Source organism: Rhincodon typus, chromosome 2 (assembly GCF_021869965.1).
Source record: "Rhincodon typus isolate 14 chromosome 2, sRhiTyp1.1, whole genome shotgun sequence".
NCBI lineage: Eukaryota > Metazoa > Chordata > Chondrichthyes > Orectolobiformes > Rhincodontidae > Rhincodon > Rhincodon typus.
In genome coordinates this window covers 78,269,002-78,288,624 of record NC_063333.1, presented here as the reverse complement: position 1 = coordinate 78,288,624, position 19,623 = coordinate 78,269,002, and the positions used below count along the sequence as shown (strand labels likewise).

Below are 19,623 nucleotides of genomic sequence, written 5' to 3'. Positions count from 1 at the left end.
ATCTTATAGCCAGTAAAACAAGTATATCAAAAGGAAATAAGAAAATGTAATAACATTAACTTTCAGCACAGAACAGCCCTAGACTAAATTTTAAAAATGTAGCACATTAAAAGACATTCTTTAAATCTTATTAATTACAATGCAAAACAAAAATTGACCTTGTGGTAACTACTCGATGATATTTAACAGTTTCTATCTCAAACAGAAGTCCTTTATTGATAATGATGCATTACCGTTTTCTTGTTCCTTGTATTTGCTTTAATTACATTTAGCTCAAAACGTAGAAGTTCCACTTGCTCTTGAGAAAGGTCTTGGTATCCTTCTTGCAATGATGTCATAAAAGCAGGGGCATAAGAAGAAATGGTATCCCTAACAGATGTGATTGTGTGATCAAGAGTCATTGAATTTGGTCCCGACAAACATTGAGAGTTCTGGCAAAATAAAAGAGACTTGCATTTATGTAGCATCTTTCACAAGTAGCTGACTTTCCAAAGTATTTTACTGCCAACAAAGTGCGTTTTACTGTTGTAAATAGTCTGTAATTTTCATTGAAAGGAATCTGCAATAATTGTTTTTTCTCATTTAAAACAAGCCAAGACTGTTTCTGTACTACAGCAAACACTAATAGATTCTGTAGTGCTTTTCATGATGGTATTTATTTCTACACAAATGCTGAACAAGAGAGATTTAGCTGATTAGCAATTATGAACACAACTGTGTCACAATATTGGATAAACATTTTTCTGTACTGACAATTTGAAATCTGGACTCTGATTTGGCTTTTACTAAAACAAATAACTGCATTACCCTACACTATAACCCACATCCATATTAGTTCTAAAGTTTCTCTTCAATATTTTCTTCCTGGTTCAATTCACCAATAATCCTTCAACTTTAAAAAAGAAATAACATTATACACAACTTGTACTAAAAGGAACACGGTGAAACTAAATCAGTTTGCTTTAATAAACATTTTTCCCCCACAGCTACACCTGCAAGGACAATCTATATGTTCAGGCAGCAAAGTTAGTTTTGAAACAAAGTAACAACCCTCAAGGTGGTAATCAATAGAAATTAATATTTATTAATTAGACCAGATTATAAAAAATTCTGACCAGCTCCGAAGAGGTTCCAGTTCCAAGTTCAGATTCGTAAGAACTGCCAAAATAAAGGCGCCAGATGTTAGGGCATGGATCCTCAGGTAATATTTCACTGGTATCCAGATAAACTGGAGACTGTTCCAACCATCTTTCTACATCCCCTGTAGACTCATCAGAACCATTGCTGTGATTCAAGAAGATCATGGAGGATAGGCTCATATCACTATCGGAACCTGAACCTGCATCCTACAGCAAAACAGCAACATTATCTTTCGTTACTGTACTACATATTGATCCATCTTGTATGATAGCATTTTCCCATAGTTAATCAATCTGAACAGCACTAATTAACATTTGGAAAATTATTCTTGCTGGCACGAAAATTCTGTCTCTAAAATATGCATCTTTGAAGAAAAGCAGCTACAAATACAATGATCAACCAGATAAACAAAATACATGACATGCACATTAATAATATACATATTTACTTGTTGATGTAGCATTATGTGCCAAGAAATAACAAGAAAGCAAAATAGTAGTCACGTTGTTTAGTTCCTGCTCAGCAATACTTAAATCTCTTTCAGTGATACAGAGCTCACTTCAAAAAACAAAATTAAACATGCAAAAGGTAGCAATAAGAGAATTTATCCTCTGCAAACATTTAATTGAAGAAAGGTACATGAGTAGTATCCAGGAGATCTGAATCGCTCCAACTATTTTGCAAACAGAGACTGAATTACTGCACCAAATTTACTTTGGGGGCAGTTTATGACAACTATGTCAAAGCAGATCAAATCCATCTCCATTCAGGGCCAACTTGAATCCTGATTCTAGATAGCAAATTTGTCTGTATACAATCATGTTGTCCCTCTGGTCAAGGATGAAGTCTGCTTAGGTTGTGAATTTCTGACATGGGTCTGCATGTGACTGAAATGGGCCAATTGTTGATCTGCAGGTCTCTGGGCATATAAGGCAGGATGTCCCTAAGGTAGAGGGATCCAAACTGTAGGATTGCTATCTTTTCTTTTCACTACCACTGTGTCTTATCTTCAAGCTGTTTGGTCTCGATGCATGGGCAAGTTATCACCATTTTGAACAAACAAGCTTCTCACAGGCCTTAACACCCATGCTGCCACCCTTCAAAGAGGCATACTGATTATGATTGAAATGAAGTGTCATTAGTTTTTCATTTTTACAGTTGGGGAATTACAGCAGCACATTCAAGATCCTATTCCAGATGGCAAAACCAAATCCAACGATAACAGAACAGCTGCCAGTTTTGCCTGTAGCACTGGTTGCTCCTTCAGCTGCCCATCCCCAAGAAGGCAGATCTCACTGAAGGCAGCATTGTCAATTTGGAGTCTTGATAGTTCACAATATGACTGCAATTATTCTAAAGTGGAGCAGCCTATATTTTGAAATGGGGAGAGTAGAGGGTATCCTGAAAAGTCCAACTCAGCATTAGATTCTGCTGTGCAAAGCCACCTCTGTTCCAACGCCCTTCCAACACCATTTGTTATCTGTAAACCCTTGACAAGGAACTCCCAGTTTCACTACCTTGTCCCCATTGCCAATTCTCCAACACCACAAGCCTTAGCAAACGAACCCTGATGGAAGCCTGTGTGAATTTGTTAACTCGGGACCTTGTCATTGTGTACACACAATATTGATGGGTTGGTGGTCAGATTTCAGCAACATGTTGAGCTATGCTGACCAGGACCACCTTGACCCGATGTTCACCCACATTCTCAATTGATAAATGCACCATCTCTCTTTGTCTGACCTGCCATTGAGGACCACACTGTCTGACGCATCCCTGCTACACCCCATTCCACGTCTCCTGGACTTTGTCGCCATGGTTGGCCAGTGCAGGAGCAAGGTTCTTGCAACGGCATCACTTAAAGGATCACCAGAGCGCACAGCCTCTTCGTCACATAATGGTGGAATTTAGAGAAGGCACAACAGGCAGTAGAATGCAAGTTGTATCATTATTGGTCCTGGAATTTTTGCACCCACAGCCACGGGTGAAAGAAAACACCCTCAAGTTTAATGCTTTTCTACATGATGCACATACCCGGAATACAGTGGATGACATGATGCTGTGAAGTGCATTCAGCTGGGCATTGCAGAGTAAAGCTTTCAGGTCAGCTCCGGTAAAGTGTTCAGTCATGGTTGCTATTTGCTGTAAATCAACATCATCTGCCAAGGATAATGACTGACTCAAGGCTTTCAAAATCTCACAGCGTGCCACCTAAAGGGGGAGAGGAAGAATATGTAATGTATTCTATTTTTAATATAAACAAATTCAAAAATACAACTGCAGAGTGCACAGTGCACAAGAAAACACTGCTGAAGTGGGTACTGGACGAGTAATGTAATGACAAGGCAAATGTGTCAAAAACTTGGATGATGCACATTTTAGATTCTTTGTTTTTGAAGGAAGCATCTTCCTTATAATACATCCATGTTGAAAGCAGGGAGATACACTGTGACAACACCATGATGTTTTTATCATCATGTACACTAGATAAATAATATTCAGCACAATACCTTTTGGAACCTTTTGTTTTGGAACAATCCCTCTTCCGTACCTACACTGGCCCTAAACCCCACCTCTTCCTCCGTTACATTGATGACCGTATCGGCGCCACCTCGTGCTCCCACGAGGAGCTCGAACAGTTCATCCACTTCACCAACACCTTCCACCCCAACCTTAAGTTCACCTGGACTATCTCTAACACCTCTCTCACCTTCCTGGACCTCTCCGTCTCCATCTCGGGCAACCACCTAGAAACCGATATCCATTTCAAGCCCACCGACTCCCACAGCTACCTAGAATACACCCCCTCCCACCCACCTTCCTGCAAAAATGCTATCCCCTATTCCCAATTCCTTCGCCTCCGTCGCATCTGCTCCCAGGAGGAGGCATTCCACTCCCGTACATCTCAGATGTCCTCGTTTTTCAAGGACCGCAACCTCCCCCCGTCAGTGGTCGAGAACGCCCTCCACCGTGTCTCCCGCAACTCATCCCTCACACCCCATCCCCGCAGTAACAACCAAAAATGAATCCCCCTCATCCTCACGTATCACCCCACCAACCTCCGGATCCAACGCATCATCGTCCGACACTTCCGCCATCTGCAATCTGACCCCACCACCAAAGACATTTTTCCCTCCCCACCCTTATCTGCTTTCCGGATGGACCACTCTCTCCGTGACTCCCTTGTCCGCTCCACACACCCCTCCAGCCCCATCACACCCGGCACTTTTCCCTGCAACCGCAGGAAGTGCTACATCTGCCGCCACACCTCCTCCCTCACCCCCATCCCAGGCCCCAAGAAGACTTTCCACATCAAGCAGATGTTCACCTGCACATCTGCTAATGTGGTATACTGCATCCGCTGTACCCGTTGTGGTCTCCTCTACATCGGGGAAACCAAGCGGAGGCTTGGGGACTGCTTTGCAGAACACCTACACTCGGTTCACAATAAACAACTGCACCTCCAGTCGTGAACCATTTCAACTCCCCCTCCCATTCCTCAGACGACATGTCCATCCTGGGCCTCCTGCAATGCCACAACGATGCCACCCGAAGGTTGCAGGAACAGCAACTCATATTCCGCTTGGGAACCCTGCAGCCCAATGGTATCAATGTGGATTTCACAAGCTTCAAAATCTCCCCTCCCCCTACCGCATCCCAAAACCAGCCCAGCTCCTCCCCGCCTCCCTAACCTGTTCTTTCTCCCACCTATCCCCTCCTCCCACCTCAAGCCGCACCCCAATTTCCTACCTACTAACCTCATTCTGCCCCCTTGACCTGTCCGTCCTCCCTGGACTGACCTATCTCCTCCCTACCTCCCCACCTACACTCACCTTTACTGGCTCCATCCCCGCCTCTTTGACCTGTCTGTTTCCTCTCCACCTATCTTCTCCTCTATCCATCTTCTATCCGCCTACCCCTCTCTCCCTATTTTATTCAGAACCCCATTCCCCTCCCCCTTTTCTGATGAAGGGTCTAGGCCCGAAACGTCAGCCTTCCTGCTCCTATGCTGCTGCTTGGCCTGCTGTGTTCATCCAGCTCTACACCTTGTTATCTCTTTATTTCAGCACAATACCTCTTTGCTTTTAGTATTTGGAATATCAAATCAGTAAATGCACAATTGGAAAAAATGTATTAACAAGAATAACCTTTATTTGTTCCTCTAATTTAGATAAAGCAGAATGCTGTAACTTAATTATAATTATCGTATTTTTATTCACGCGTTGCGCATCATCTTTAAAGGGGAAGGAGAAGCAAAAGGTCAACAGGGTCTCTCTGAAGTTGAGATCACTTCGTAGTAACTAATCAATGATAAATTGGAGTAAGAACATCTCTGTACTGTTTTGATACAGCAAAACTTGAACCATGCAGGTTTGTAAAGCCTGGTTTGTTCCCAGGTACTTCAGTTTACTTATGGAGTCCAGATGTAGACCTACCTTTTGGAGACCACAATTCTTCCTAAACAGCTCCAAATATCCATATTGTGTTAGTCAAACCAGACAAGCAACAAACAACAGCTCCAGGAAACTGCGCAGTTTTACCTGGTTAACTAACAGGAACACTTGTGCAAAGCTGGTGGGCTGACAATCTTGGTTCTGCTAAATTACGATCTCTGAACCTGCATAAGTTGAGTCAATTTATGTAAGGACAGTTGCAGAAGTAAAACCTCTACATATAGATGTAGAGCTCTCGAGCATTAGATTTATTGACTCAAACATATTGAAAAATTTTCTAATGTACAAGATGTCAACTAGTTAAGTATCTAAAACACTGGAAAGTTGTGAACTTTCCAATCAACTTTTCTAAATAACAGTTTTCACAGTGAAGAAGAATTATATTTTAATTATTTACAACCAAAATATCTAAATAAGCAAATTTCCTACATAGATTACAACATAAAAATTGTACAACTTCAATACCTGATCTGGAGGAGGGCAATACACAGATTTATCTAGGCGACCTGGCCGCAACAGAGCAGGATCAATCAAATCTGGGCGACTTGTGGCAGCCAACACATAAACTCCTGTAGACAACATTGTCAGGTTATTACTAGATAAAATCTACGGTAGCCTGATTAGGAAAGAAAACTCTATGTACAATAAACTAATACTTATTTTAAAACACGAAATTCACTCCCCAGATTTCAGTTAAAAAAGCATCTCAATTTGAATGGTCATAATAGCTCAACCACCATTTGTTCAACAAAAATGAAGATGGTGCACTTCAGCAATACTTCATTGGAATTAATCTAGTGATTTGAGTCTAATTTGAATTCAAACATGATATCCTTTAAAGAAAGAGCGTACCCATTAATCACAAAAAAGGCTCTCAAACTGCAACTAAAAAAACACTTGCAATTTAGTGAGATAACAAGGTGTAGAGCTGGATGAACACAGCAGGCCAAGCAGCATCAGAGGAGCAGGAAAGCTGACGTTTCGGGCCTAGACCATCCTTCAGAAATGGAGGAGGGGAAGGGGGTTCTGAAATAAATAGGGAGAGGGGGGAGGCGGATAGAAGAGAAGATAGGTGGAGAGGAGACAGACAGGTCGAAGAGGTTGGGATGGAGCCAGTAACGGTGAGTGTCAGTGGGGAGTTGGGGAGGGGATAGGTCAATCCAGGGAGGACGGACAGGTCAAGGGGGAGGGATGAGGCTAGTAGGTAGGAGATGGGGGTGGGGCTTGAGGTGGGAGGAGGGGATAGGTGGGAGGAAGGACAGGTTAGGGAGGTGGGGACAAGCTGGGCTGGTTTTGGGATGCGGTAGGGGGAGGGGAGATTTTGAAGCTTGTGAAATCCACATTGATACCATTGGGCTGCAGGGTTCCGAAGCGAAATATGAGGTGCTGTTCCTGCAACCTTTGGGTGGTGTCATTGTGGCACTGCAGGAGGCCCAGGATGGACATGTCATCTGAGGAATGGGAGGGGGAGTTGAAATGGGTCGCGACTGGGAGGTGCAGTTGTTTAGTGCGAACCGAGTGTAGGTGTTCCGCAAAGCAGTCTCCAAGCCTCCGCTTGGTTTCCTCAGTAGGTGTTCCTTTGCAGAACACCTACGCTCGGATCGCACTAAACAACTGCACCTCCCAGTCGTGAACCATTTCAATTCCCCCTCCCATTCCTCAGACAACATGTGGCACTGCAGGAGGCCCAGGATGGACAAAGATGCCACCCGTAGGTTGCAGGAACAGCACCTCATATTCCACTTGGGAATGCTCTTTCTTTAAAGGATATCATATTTGAATTCAAATTAGACTCAAATCACTAGATTAATTCCAATGAAGTATTGCTGAAGTGCACCATCTTCATTTTTGTTGAACAAATGGTGGTTGAGCTATTATGACCATTCAAATTGAGGTGCTTTTTTAACTGAAATCTGGGGAGTGAATTTCATGTTTTAATGTGGTATCAATGTGGACTTCACAAGCTTCAAAATCTCCCCTCCCCCTACCGCATCCCAAAACCAGCCCAGCTTGTCCCCGCCTCCCTAATCTGTCCTTCCTCCCACCTATCCCCTCCTCCTACCTCAAGCCCCACCCCCATCTCCTACCTACTAGCCTCATCCCACCCCCTTGACCTGTCCATCCTCCCTGGACTGACCTATCTCCTCCCTAACTCCCCACCTACACTCACCTTTACTGGCTCCATTCCCGCCTCTTCGACTGGTCTGTCTCCTCTCCACCTATCTTCTCCTCTATCCACCTCCCTCTCTCCCTATTTATTTCAGAACCCCCTTCCCCTCCCCCATTTCTGAAGGAGGGTCTAGGCCCAAAACGTCAGCTTTCCTGCTCCTCTGATGCTGCTTGGCCTGCTGTGTTCATCCAGCTCTACACCTTGTTAATCTCAGATTCTCCAGCATCTGCAGTTCCTACTATCTCTCACTTGCAATTAAGTAATGTCTTTCACTGCCTCAGGACAGCCCAAACCAATTTAAAGTATTTTTGAAATAATGCGGGAAACTGACAGCTGACTTGCACTGACAGTAAAGTAAGAATGTGATAATTTATTTTTAATAATGCAGTTTGAGGGATAAATATTGACTAAGACTCCTGTTCTTCTACTGCATAGTGCCATACGATATTTTTGAATCCAACAGATGCACCTCCAACATTTCTGCCTCAGTATTTCAAGGGCATCAGCCTAAATGTTTTGATAAAGTCATGAGGCTTGAATATCGAGCCTCATTTTAAGACAAGTTCTTCCACTGATTCACAGCTGATGCAAACTGCTTCAATCAGCAATTTCAATATACATTTCAGAGCCTCTGAAAAAACATCCATTTAAAAAGAAAGCTTCCTCCTATATCCTATTATTAATTATCTTACATACATCTTATCTATGCCCCTTAACTGCTCAAAGTAGTCTGTTTCTATTTGCCCAATTTCATCCCATAATTTACAATACCTTGTAAACCTTCAACTCCATCCAGTTGTGTAAGCAGTTGATTAACAACTCTATCAGTTACACCAGTGTTATCATGACCACGGCGAGGTGCAATGGAATCAAACTCATCAAAGAAAAGAATGCAAGGTTTAGCAGCCTGTGCCCTGGAAATCAAAATGTACTGGAGAAAATTATTTTATTTCTTAGAATTCACATTTTAAAAAAACTCATTTAAACTGCTTGTGAGAACTTAGCACTGACAGAAGTGTGTTAAGTACACACAGATGATTTTTAAAAGTTTAAGAAAAAAAAAAATCAAAGAACAGCCAGAAAAAATGACATACACAGTAAAGCTTCTTTAATAGAGTACTGCAAATATATGCCAATTTTTCCAGTTACATGACAATACAGCATTTTCAAATGTGGTCACAGAAAAGCCACTAAGCTATCAGATCACTGTGAGCCCCTATTTGCATCAGCTGGGATTGGAGAGCTTTTTCAGCCAGAGCAGAACACAGGATTACTTTCATTCGAACAGCAGAGGCAGCATGCAAATTAAAGCCAAGGGATGCCACAACTGACAGATCAGATCTGAACTCTTTAGTACTGCCACATCCAGCTGTGAATGGTGGGTGATAATTGAACAATTTACAAGAGAAGGAGGCTCCACAAATATTGCTACCTCAATGACTGTGAAGCCCAGCACATCAATGGAAAAGACTAGGCTAAAGCCCTTGCAACCCTTCAGCTATAAGTGCAGAGACGATCCATCTGAGCCTTCTGCCAAGATCCTTAGTACCACTGATGTCACTTTTCAGTCAACTCAATTCACTCTAAACAGTATCAAGAAATGGATAAAGGCAACAGACACTAAGGTCTTGACAACATTCTGGCAATAGTACTGAAGACATGCTTCAGAATTACCTGCACCATCTAGCCAAGCTGTCGTAGATACAACATGCATTTGCTCAGCAATGTAGAAAATTGTCCAGATATGTCCAGTCCACAAGAATCAGGACAAATTTAACCCAGCCAATTACTATCCTATCAATCTACTCGATCCTTGGCAAAATAACAAGGAGGGGTCGTCATCTTCTGACCTCATTACAGCCATGGTCCAAGCACAGGCAAAAAAGATGAACTTCTTGGTTGAGGCAAGAGTCACTACCTTTGATATCACGGCAGCACTTGACTGAGTATAGCATTAAGGAACACCAGCAAAACTGGAGTCAACTGGAATTAGAGGCATAACTTTCCACTGTCTTAAATCATGCCCAACGCACAAAGATAGCCATGGGTGTTGTAGGTCAATTACTTCAGACCAGGACATTGCTGAAGTTCTTCAGGTTAGTATCCTAGGTCCAATGAACTTCAGCCTCTCTATCAATAATCTTTCCTTCATAAGGTCAGACGTGGAGATGTTCGCTGTTGACTGCACAACATTCAGTGCCATTTGAACTCCTCAGATACTGATAAACAATTGTATGTTCTTATGCAGTAGGATCTGGACAACATCCAGGCATCGAAACAAAAAACTGCAGATGCTGGAATCCAAGGTGGACAAACAGGAGGCTGGAGGATGTTTCGGGTATTATCCTTCTTCAGGATTGGATGTCGGGGTAAGGGAAGCTGCAGGGAAGGGGTGGGGTGGGCGCAAGGGTGGAGGCGGAATGGTGGTGATAGGTGGGCACTGGTGGTAGGTACGACCTGGTTGGTTGATGAGAGGGATGAATCCACTTGGTGGCTGGAAGGGAGGATTAGAAGGTGGAATGGAAGGGAGGAGGTGGGGCTGGAAGGGGAGGCAGGGGATGGCTGGGAAAGTAATTTGAAATTGGAGAACTCAATGTTGAGTCCTCCAGACTATCGGGTACCCAGGCGGAAGATAAAGTGCAGTTATTCAAATTTGTGTTCTAAATCACTGCGACAGTGGACGAGGCTGAGAATTGACATGTCGGAGGGGGAGTGGGGCAGGGAATTGAAATGGGCAGTGACCAGGAGGTTAGGTTGGCCATTACGGGCCAGGTGAAGATGCTTGGCAAAACGGTCACCTAGTCTACGTTTGGTCTCACCGACGTAGAGAAGATCACATCGGGAGCATCGGATGCAATAAACCAGGTTGGAGGAGATGCAGGTGAAGATCTATCTCACCTGAAAGGACTGTTTAGGGCCTTGAATGGAGGTGAGGGAGGTGGTTTGTGGGCAGGTGTTGCATCTTTTACGGTTACAGGGGAAGGTACTGGGTGGGTTGGAGTGGTTGGTGGAGAGCGTGGTGTGAACTAAGAAGAGGGGAAGGGAATGGTCTTTGCAGAAGGCAGAGAGGGGTGGGGAAGACATTCCAGGTGGTGGGGTCTAATTGGAGTTGGCAGAAGTGTTTGAGGATGATACGTTGGATGCGGAGGTTGGTGGGATGGAAAGGAAGGCAAAGGGGGACTCTATCTTTATTATGTTTGGAGGGGGAGCGGTGGTTAAGAGCTGTGGAGCAGGGATTGGAGGAGGCACAGTGGAAGGCTGTCTGGATGACAGAGGGGGGAAAACAGCGTTGTTTGAAAAAGGCGGACATCTGGAATGCTTGGGAGTGGAATGTCTCATCAGAGCAAATGCAACAGAGACAGAAGAATTGGGAAAACAGGATGGAGTTTTTGCAGGATACAGGGTGGGAGGTGGTGTAGGCTAGGTAGCTACGGGAGTCTGTGGGTTTATAGTAAATGTTGGTATGTACTCTGTCGCCAGAAGTGGAAATGGAGAGGTCAAGAAGGGGGAGGGAGGTGTCCGAGATAGACAAATGAATTTGAGGGCAGGATGGAAGTTGTTAGCGAAGTCAATGAACTGCTCCAGTTCAGCCTGGATGCAGGGTGCAGCACCAATGCAGTCATCAATGTAACGGCAGAAGAGTTGGAGAACAGTACTGGTGCACACACTAAAGAGGGACTGTTCAACATAACTGAAAAACAGGCAGGCATAGCTGGGGCCCCATACAGGTGCCCATGGCCACCCCCTGGATTTGGAGAAAGTGGGAAGGATTGAAGGAAAAGTTATTGAGGGTGAGGACTAGTTCGGCGAGGCGAAGGACTGGATGGGTCTGTTGAAGAGGAAAAAAACCCAGGGCCTGTAGGCCATCCTTGCAGGGTATGGACGTGTATAGGGATTGAACATCCATAGTAAAGATGAAGTGCTGGGGGCCAGGGAACTTGAAGTTACCAAAGAGGCGGAGGGTGTGGTTTGTGTCCCGGATGTAGGTAGGGAGTGCCTAGACCAAGGTGGAGAAGATGGAGTCGAGGTAGGATTCATCCCTCCCATCAACCAGGTCGTACCTACCACCAGCATCCACCTGTCACCACCATTCCACCTCCAACCCTGTCTCCCCCCCACCCCCAAATCCAGTCCTGAAGGGTAATACCCGAAACGTTAACTGCTCTTTTCCTCCAGATGCTGCCTGGCACCCTGTGTTCTTCCAGCCTCCCGTATATCCAGGCTTGGTCTGATAAGTGGCAGCCAAAATTTGTGTCCAATAAGTAAATGATCATCTCCAACAAGAAAGAATCTAATCCCCATGATATTACCATTACTGAATCCCACACTAAATATCCTAGGGGTTACCAATGACTAGAAACTGAACCTGCTATACAAATACTATGGCTACAAAAACAGATCAAATACTGGAAATTCTGTTTTAAGTAAAGCAACTCCTGACTTCCCAAAGTCTGTCCACCAATATGGATGTTCGCTGATGTCAGCATAATGTTCAGCACCATTTGCGAGTGTAAATCCGCCTCCCCAACACTTGCCTGGACAAGTGCAGCCCCAAAACACTCAAATTCAACTTCATCCAGGACAGAGTAGGTCCTGTGATTGGCTCCACCTTCCCCCATCCCCCCATCCACTGCCTTCAACATTAATTCCTTCCAGCACAAATGCACAGCATCAGCAATGTGTACCATCTAAAAGATGTAGTACAGGGACTCACTCCAACTCAGCCAAACCCACGACCCCTTTTAACCTAGAAGAGCAACGGAAGATGATGCATGGGAGCACCATCACCTAAAAGATCACCATCAAGCCGCACATCGTCCTGACTTAGAACTATATTGCCGTCCTTGTCACTAGGTCTATGAAGAGAAAACATTGGCTTGTGACTCTTTTGGCAAGTCAGCAAACTGCAGTTATTAACATAAAAGAGTATTTGGTAAGATAGAACATACTTGCTGAAAACATCACGAATTGCCTGTTCACTTGCACCAATATATTTACTCAGAAGTTCAGGACCCTGTAGGGGGAAACAGAATGGAAATCAGTGAAATGAATTTAATTCAAACAGTAATTAACCTCTATGTTGACAGTTTTATTACTTCGCTCCAGCACATCAATTCAGGAGTATCAAGAATTTCTCAATTCCAAATTTCCATTATCTATGGTCGCACTGCAACTGATTGCTTGATATCTGTAAGGTGGGGAAGTGGTGACTTAGTGGTTTTGTCACTCAGCTAATGTTCTAGAATCCCTGGTTAGTGCTCTAGGCACCGTAGCAGATGGTGAAATTTGAATTCAATAAAATACAGAATTAAAAGCTGGTCTATTGGCAATCACATAAGCATTCTTAGTGATCATAAAAATCCTCCTGGTTCACTAATGGACCTAGTGTTCTTTACAGGAAACAAATCTGCTGGTCCGACCTACGTATGTCTCTTAACAAGTCTCAAATAGCCTAGAGAGCTAATCAGTACAAGGGAAACTAAGAATGAGCAACAAATGCAGGCCTTGCCAGCAATGCTCTCATACCATACTAGAATAAAGGGAAAAAATTCCCATATTGTAACACAAAGTGGCAGGACACAGGTCATGCTGCATTATGAAGGCAAGTCAGCAAGTACTGCACCTTAGAGGAAAAGTAGCAGATCTTATCATGGGAGTAACATGAATGGAAAAAATATTGTTAAATATTGTAGGCTGCACTTCACATTGCGCTTAAATGTAGTCTTAGCAGTCTTGGCCTTTGAAGTCAGAGGGATGCAGACTCGTCCAATTCCCAAGAATTGAGTACACAATCTAGGCGGACATTTCTGTGCACTTGTGCAGCATTCCTTAACTATCTATCACACTATTTTTTTAATAAGTTGTGAAACTGAGACTGTCTTCTCCCTCAGATGGAAGTTAAAGAATACAGATCACTCCAGAAGAGTTCTCCATGATACCCGAATAAATAATTATCCTACTACCAACACAAAAACAGGTTATTTAGAGTCAACGAGTCAGAGATATATAGCACAGAAACAGACCCTTCGGTCCAACTTGGGTCCATGTCAACAGTTATCTTAAAATAATTTAGTCCCATTTGCCAGCATTTGGCACATATCCCTCTAAACCCTTCCTATTCATACACCCATCCAGATGCCTTTTAAATGTTGCATTTGTAACAGCCTCCATCACTTCCTCTGGCAGCTCATTCCATTCAGGTACCACCCTTTGTGTGAAAAGGTTGTCCCTTCAGTCCCTTTTAGATCCTTTCCCTCTCACCTTAAACCAATGTCCTCTAGTTTTGGACTCCCCCACCCCAGGGAAGTGACCTTGCACATTTACTATATCCATGCCCCTCATGATTTTATAAACCTCGAAGGTCACCCTTCAGCCTCCAATGCTCCAGGAAAAGAGCCTCAGCCTATTCAGCCTCTCCCCATAGCTCAAACCCTCCAACCCTGGCAATGTTCTTGTAAATCTTTTCTGAATCCTTTCAAGTTTGACAACATCCTTCCTTTAGAAGGAAACCAGAACTGCACACTATTCCAATAGTGGCCTAACCAATGTCCTCTGCAGCTGCAACATGACCTCCCAACTCATATGCTCAATGCACTGGCCAATAAAGGCAAGCATACTAAATGCCTTCTTCACTATCCTATCTACCTGCGACTCCACTTTCAAGGAACTATGAACCTACACTCCAAGGTCTGTTTGTTCAGCAACACTCCCCAAGACCTTACCCTAAAGTGTATAAGTCCTACCCTGATTTGCCTTTCCAAAATGCAGCACCCCACATTTATCTAAATTAAACTCTATCTGCCACTGCTCGCCCCATTGACCCATCTGATTAAGATCCTATTGTACTACAAGGTAACCTTCTTCACTGTCCACTACACCTCCAATTTTGGCATCATCTGCAAACTTACCATACCTCCAATATTCACATCCAGATCATTTATATTAAATGACGAAAAGCAGTGGACTCACCACTGATTCTTGTGGCACAGCGCTGGTCACAGGCCTCTACTCTGAAAAGCAACCCTCCATCACCACCCTCCATCTTCTACCTTCAAGTCAGTTTTGTATCCAAATGACTAGTTCTCCCTGTATTCCATGTGATCTAACCTTGCTAACCAGTCTATCATGAGGAACCTTGTCAAACGCCTTACTGAAGACAATATAAGTCATGTCCTCCACTCTGCCTTTGTCAATCCTGTTCGTTATTTCTCCAAAAAACTCAATTAAGTTAGTGGTACAGGATTTCCCACGCACAACCATGTTGACTATCCCTAATCAGTGCTTGCCTTTCCAAATACATGTAAATCCTGTCCTTCAGGATCCCCTCCAACAAACTGCCTACCACCGATGTCGGGCTCACCAGTCTGTAGGTCCCCGGCTTTTCCTTATCATCTTTCTTAAATAGTGGCACTAGTTAGCCACAGGTGAAGTGCCAGAAGACTGGAGGTTTGCTATCGATGGTACAAATATCTCAGCAAGAGGCCCAGTAACCACTACCCTAACTTCCCACGCAGTTCTAGGGTACACCTGATCAGGTCCAGGGATTTATCCACCTTTACGTGTTTTAAGCTGTCCAGCACCTCCTCCTGTGTAGTATGGACATTTTTCAAGATGTAGCTATTTGTTTCCCCAAGTTCTGTATCTTCCATACGCTTCTCCTCAGTAAACCCTAATGCAAAATACTCATTTAGTATCTTCCCCATCTCCTACAGATCCATACATAGGTGGCTGTGCTGATCTTTAAGGGGCCCGAGTCTATTTGTTGGATCATCCTGTGTGCAAGTTAACTTTTCTGCTTCCTACAAGAGTAACAACGCTGCAAAAATACTTAATTGGCTGTAAAATGCTTTGGAACACTAAGCTCATGAAAAGTACTGTCGAAACAAAAGTTCTTTAGTTAATGGCTGATTATGGAATGCCAATTTCTAGACAAGCAACATATTTTCTCCTCCACCTTTTGAAACATGTACTTAAATACCTGTTAAATAAAAGGGAATAATATCATACTGGCAAAGTTACTGAACGAATATGCCAAAAGACTGAACTAATTATCAAGAGGTACAGGTTCATAACACACCACAGGGACTGGAGAAACTTAAAATTATTTCAGTAAGTCTGGAAATAAATAAGATCTTTCCAGGTATGATGGTCATGAATCGACTAAATTGCCATCCTTTTGGGAAGGAAGCCTGCCATCCTAACCCAGACTGGCCTACATGTGACTCATGCTTCAATACCACCTCAGCAGAAGCGGGGGGCGCGGTTGGTAAGTGGTAATTGGAAGGAGGCTTCCTTGCCCATGTCTGACCTGATGCTGTAAGAGTCGATGAGATGTAGGCTCCCGGAACAGAATTTCATTCTGAAATTGCACAGCATGCCACAACAGTAAAGTAAAATAATAATAAAACATGATTGATCACCCTACAGCAACTTCGCTAAACTATCAGATAGGACATAGGGCACATGCATCGCTATTTGGACCTGCACAGTCCTCTTCAGTAACATCTGGGAATTTCTGTCAAAATCGGGGAAGCTGTCTCACAGACTAGTCAATAACAGCCTGATATGATCAAACCTGGAAATATACCTTACAGCAAGATCCTGAATTCCTCCAACACCACTGCATAGTAATGTCCTGTCCCACTTGCAGGACAGACCAACAAGAGGCATACACACAGTTATTGGAAATCAGGAAGGAACGATTCTAGGAGCCGACATCTCATCAACTCTCATGGCAATAGGTCAGACATGGGCAAGGAAACCCACCTTCCAATTATCACTTACCACTCTCTGTCAGCTGATAAATTAGTACTCCTCCAAATTGAACACCATTTAGAAAAGCACAGAGAAAATCAAGGACACCATGTACTCTGGCTAGGGGACATGAAAGACCACCATCTAAAGTGACTGAGTAGCATTATTATTCTCCATTCTTTTGAAGGACAAAACTGTCAGAGAGAACTGCTGCAAGTGTGGAGAGAATCAAAATATGAAGGGAAGAACCTATTTAACCTGTCTTCATCAATTTATCCGTCACCAGTACATGACAGTATTGGCAGCAGTGTCCACTGCACAGTCCTCAAGAGGTTGAAATCTTGTCTTCACAATGAGGATTTCCTCCAATTACCACCATACCAAAGGGATAAATTCATATCAGATATGACAGCTCAAGTGGGCATCAGTGAGGTACTGTAGGCAATCAATCTATCATCTTATAGCCCAGCATATTCCTCACTACTATTACAATCAGACCAAAGAATCAGGAGTGGTTTAATTATTGTCAAAGCTCTTGCCATGCCTGGCATACCTAAAAATGAGGTATAGTATCACACAGGACAATACACATGCTAAACAACAGAAGCTGGATGGTATAGATCAAATCAAAGCATAGCCAATCCAACTGAACGGTGATGGTCAATTAATCAACAGGAGCTGGTTGCTTCAGGAACACTTCCATCCTGAATGTTGGCACAGCCCAGTATGCAGGTGCAACAGACAAGACTGAAGGATATGAAAGCCTGAAGTGTTGCATGAAATATCCATATTGGTCTTCACCAGGTGTCCACAGCATCACAGATACCAAACAATTCAATCTGTTCCATTTGATAGCCAGTATAGGGTACAAATGCTGTCGACTTTGCTAAAGTGCTGAAACATGGACCATTGAGAACAGTCAATACCATGGCAAGAAAGGTAGAATCAAGTCTGCCTAGTTACTATTGTGTCAGTCTAATCCCTCAGTCATCAGTAATGTGATGGAAGGATGTTGTTAGTACTATCAAGCAGCACTGACTCATTGAGAATCTGGTCACCAAGAGTCAGTTTGAGTACTGTCACAGCCACTCAGCTCCAAAATACTATAAAGTCTTGATTCAGATGTGGACAAGAACTATATTTCAGATGAGGGTGACTGCTCTTGACATCAAGGTAGCATTTGATGAAGCATGAGGAACCTGTAAGCAGAATTAAATCATTGAGCATCAGGGGAAATCTCTCCACTGGCTGCAGTTACATACCACACAGGAAGATGGTCATAATTGTTGGAGACCAAACATTTCAGGACCACAACATTGCTGGAGGAGTTCCTAAAGGTAGTGTCCTAGGCCCATTCATCCTTAACTGGTTCAGTAATGGCATTCCCTACATTGTGAAGTCTTGAGGCAGATGGGATACTCACTAATAGTTGCAGAGTTATTGTTTCTATTTGTAGCTCCCAATGACATGGCACATGCCCACATTCAGCAATAATTAGACAACACTCAGGATTGGGCTGTTAAGTGGCAAGTATGACCATTTCAATGAGAGAAAATCTCACCAATCCCAGTTGGCATTCAAAGGCATTACTTTGGTTGAATTCCCCTTCATCAACACACTTAGGATTACTGAAACTGAACTGGACTAGCCATGTCAATGCTGTGAAGCTATGGCCACATTTGTCTGAAAATGTCTGATCTTGGAAGCTAAACAGACTCAGGCCTAGTTAGTACTTGGGGCAGGGGGCATCATTCAAGAATACCAGGTACTGTTTGCTTGGCTGGTAGTCATAGTTGAATGGTTAAGGCAACGGATTACGTTCTGCTGGGGCTTCTCTGTGCAGGTTTGAATTTTGTGACTACGTTTGTTTAATAGGGCTTTTGTGATGCAGTCGTAATGACCCTACCTCTTGGTCAGAAAGTCTGGATTTAAGTTCCACCTACCCTTTGTTGTAACACATCCCATCAGGTTGACTAAAATATTTATAAATGCTGTGGCTGCAAAAGTAGGTCAGAAGCATGGAATTCAGCGGAAAGTAACTCATCTCCTGACTCCCAAAAGCCTACTCATTATCTACAAGGTACAAGTCAGGAGTATGAAGGAATACTTCTAATTTGCCTAGATGACTGCACCTCCAACACTAAAGAAGATAGACACCATCAAGGACAAACACCCACTTGATTGGCAGTTCATTCATCATTGACACATAATGGCAACAACGCCAAGCGTTTACAAGGTGCACCGCAGCAACAACAAAGCTTTATAACAACAACTTCCAAGTCTGTGACCTCTACCACCTTATAAGTTAATTTCAAAGTTACACTTCATCCTTACTTTGAATTTCTGTTTCGTCACTGTCGCTGGATCAAAATTCTGGAAAATCTCCGACTACACTTTGGATGTACCTAAGCCCGACGGATTGAGCAATTCAAGACGGCAGCACACCACCACCAGCTCAAGTGGAATTAGGGATGGATAATAAATTCTGGTGTAGTCAGTAAAACCGGTGACTTATGGATGACTAAATAAAAATGCTGAGAACAGGTTACATCAGACAGAATTCTGGGCCTATTTGTCTGGCCCCAGCCCACTCAGTTCCCTTGCTCCTGAATTCTCAATGGCCTGACCCCACTCCTCTAGCTCTTCTGTTACTTCAGGCTCCAGGTCTCATTCCTTAACTACATTGTGGATGTATTAACACCGTAATAACAGCATGAGTTCAAGATGGTGGCTTACCATGATCTCAAGGGCAATGAGAGATGGGCAATAAATGTTGGCCTTGCCAAACTTACCCACATCCTAGCAGCAAATAAATGAAAAAGCAGAAATTTGTCTCAAAGCACTGTGATGTAAAGGAAGACAGAGATGAAAGATGGATTAACCAAAAGATTACTTTAAGAGGTGGGTTTTAAGTCTTAAAGGACAAGTGACAAAGAGATAGAGAGGCTGAAGGGTTTTAGAGGATAGAGTACAGATCCGCATTTGGTGGACGCCAATGGTGAGGAAGTGCACAGAAGATGTTAGAATCAGTATAAAGAATGCTCAGGGGAAAAAAGGAATGTAGGTTTGGAGGTTACAGAGGGAGAACAAAACCACTGAGAGATT

At 43.4% G+C, this 19,623-nt stretch overlaps 1 protein-coding gene across 1 annotated transcript in view; it reads right to left on the bottom strand.

Annotated features, from left to right (window-relative positions):
- Positions 1-202: 202 nt before the first annotated feature.
- Positions 203-19,623, bottom strand: part of pex1 (peroxisomal biogenesis factor 1) — an 84,688-nt gene continuing 65,267 nt past the window's right edge. Inside the window, exons 17-22 of the mRNA XM_048606415.1 lie at positions 12,714-12,778; positions 8,536-8,678; positions 6,060-6,163; positions 3,175-3,351; positions 1,116-1,346; positions 203-431 (exon numbers count right to left, since the gene is read on the bottom strand). Coding sequence (XP_048462372.1) covers positions 213-431; positions 1,116-1,346; positions 3,175-3,351; positions 6,060-6,163; positions 8,536-8,678; positions 12,714-12,778 — 939 coding nt within the window. The 3' untranslated portion in view covers positions 203-212. The remainder of the gene's footprint in view (positions 432-1,115; positions 1,347-3,174; positions 3,352-6,059; positions 6,164-8,535; positions 8,679-12,713; positions 12,779-19,623) is intronic.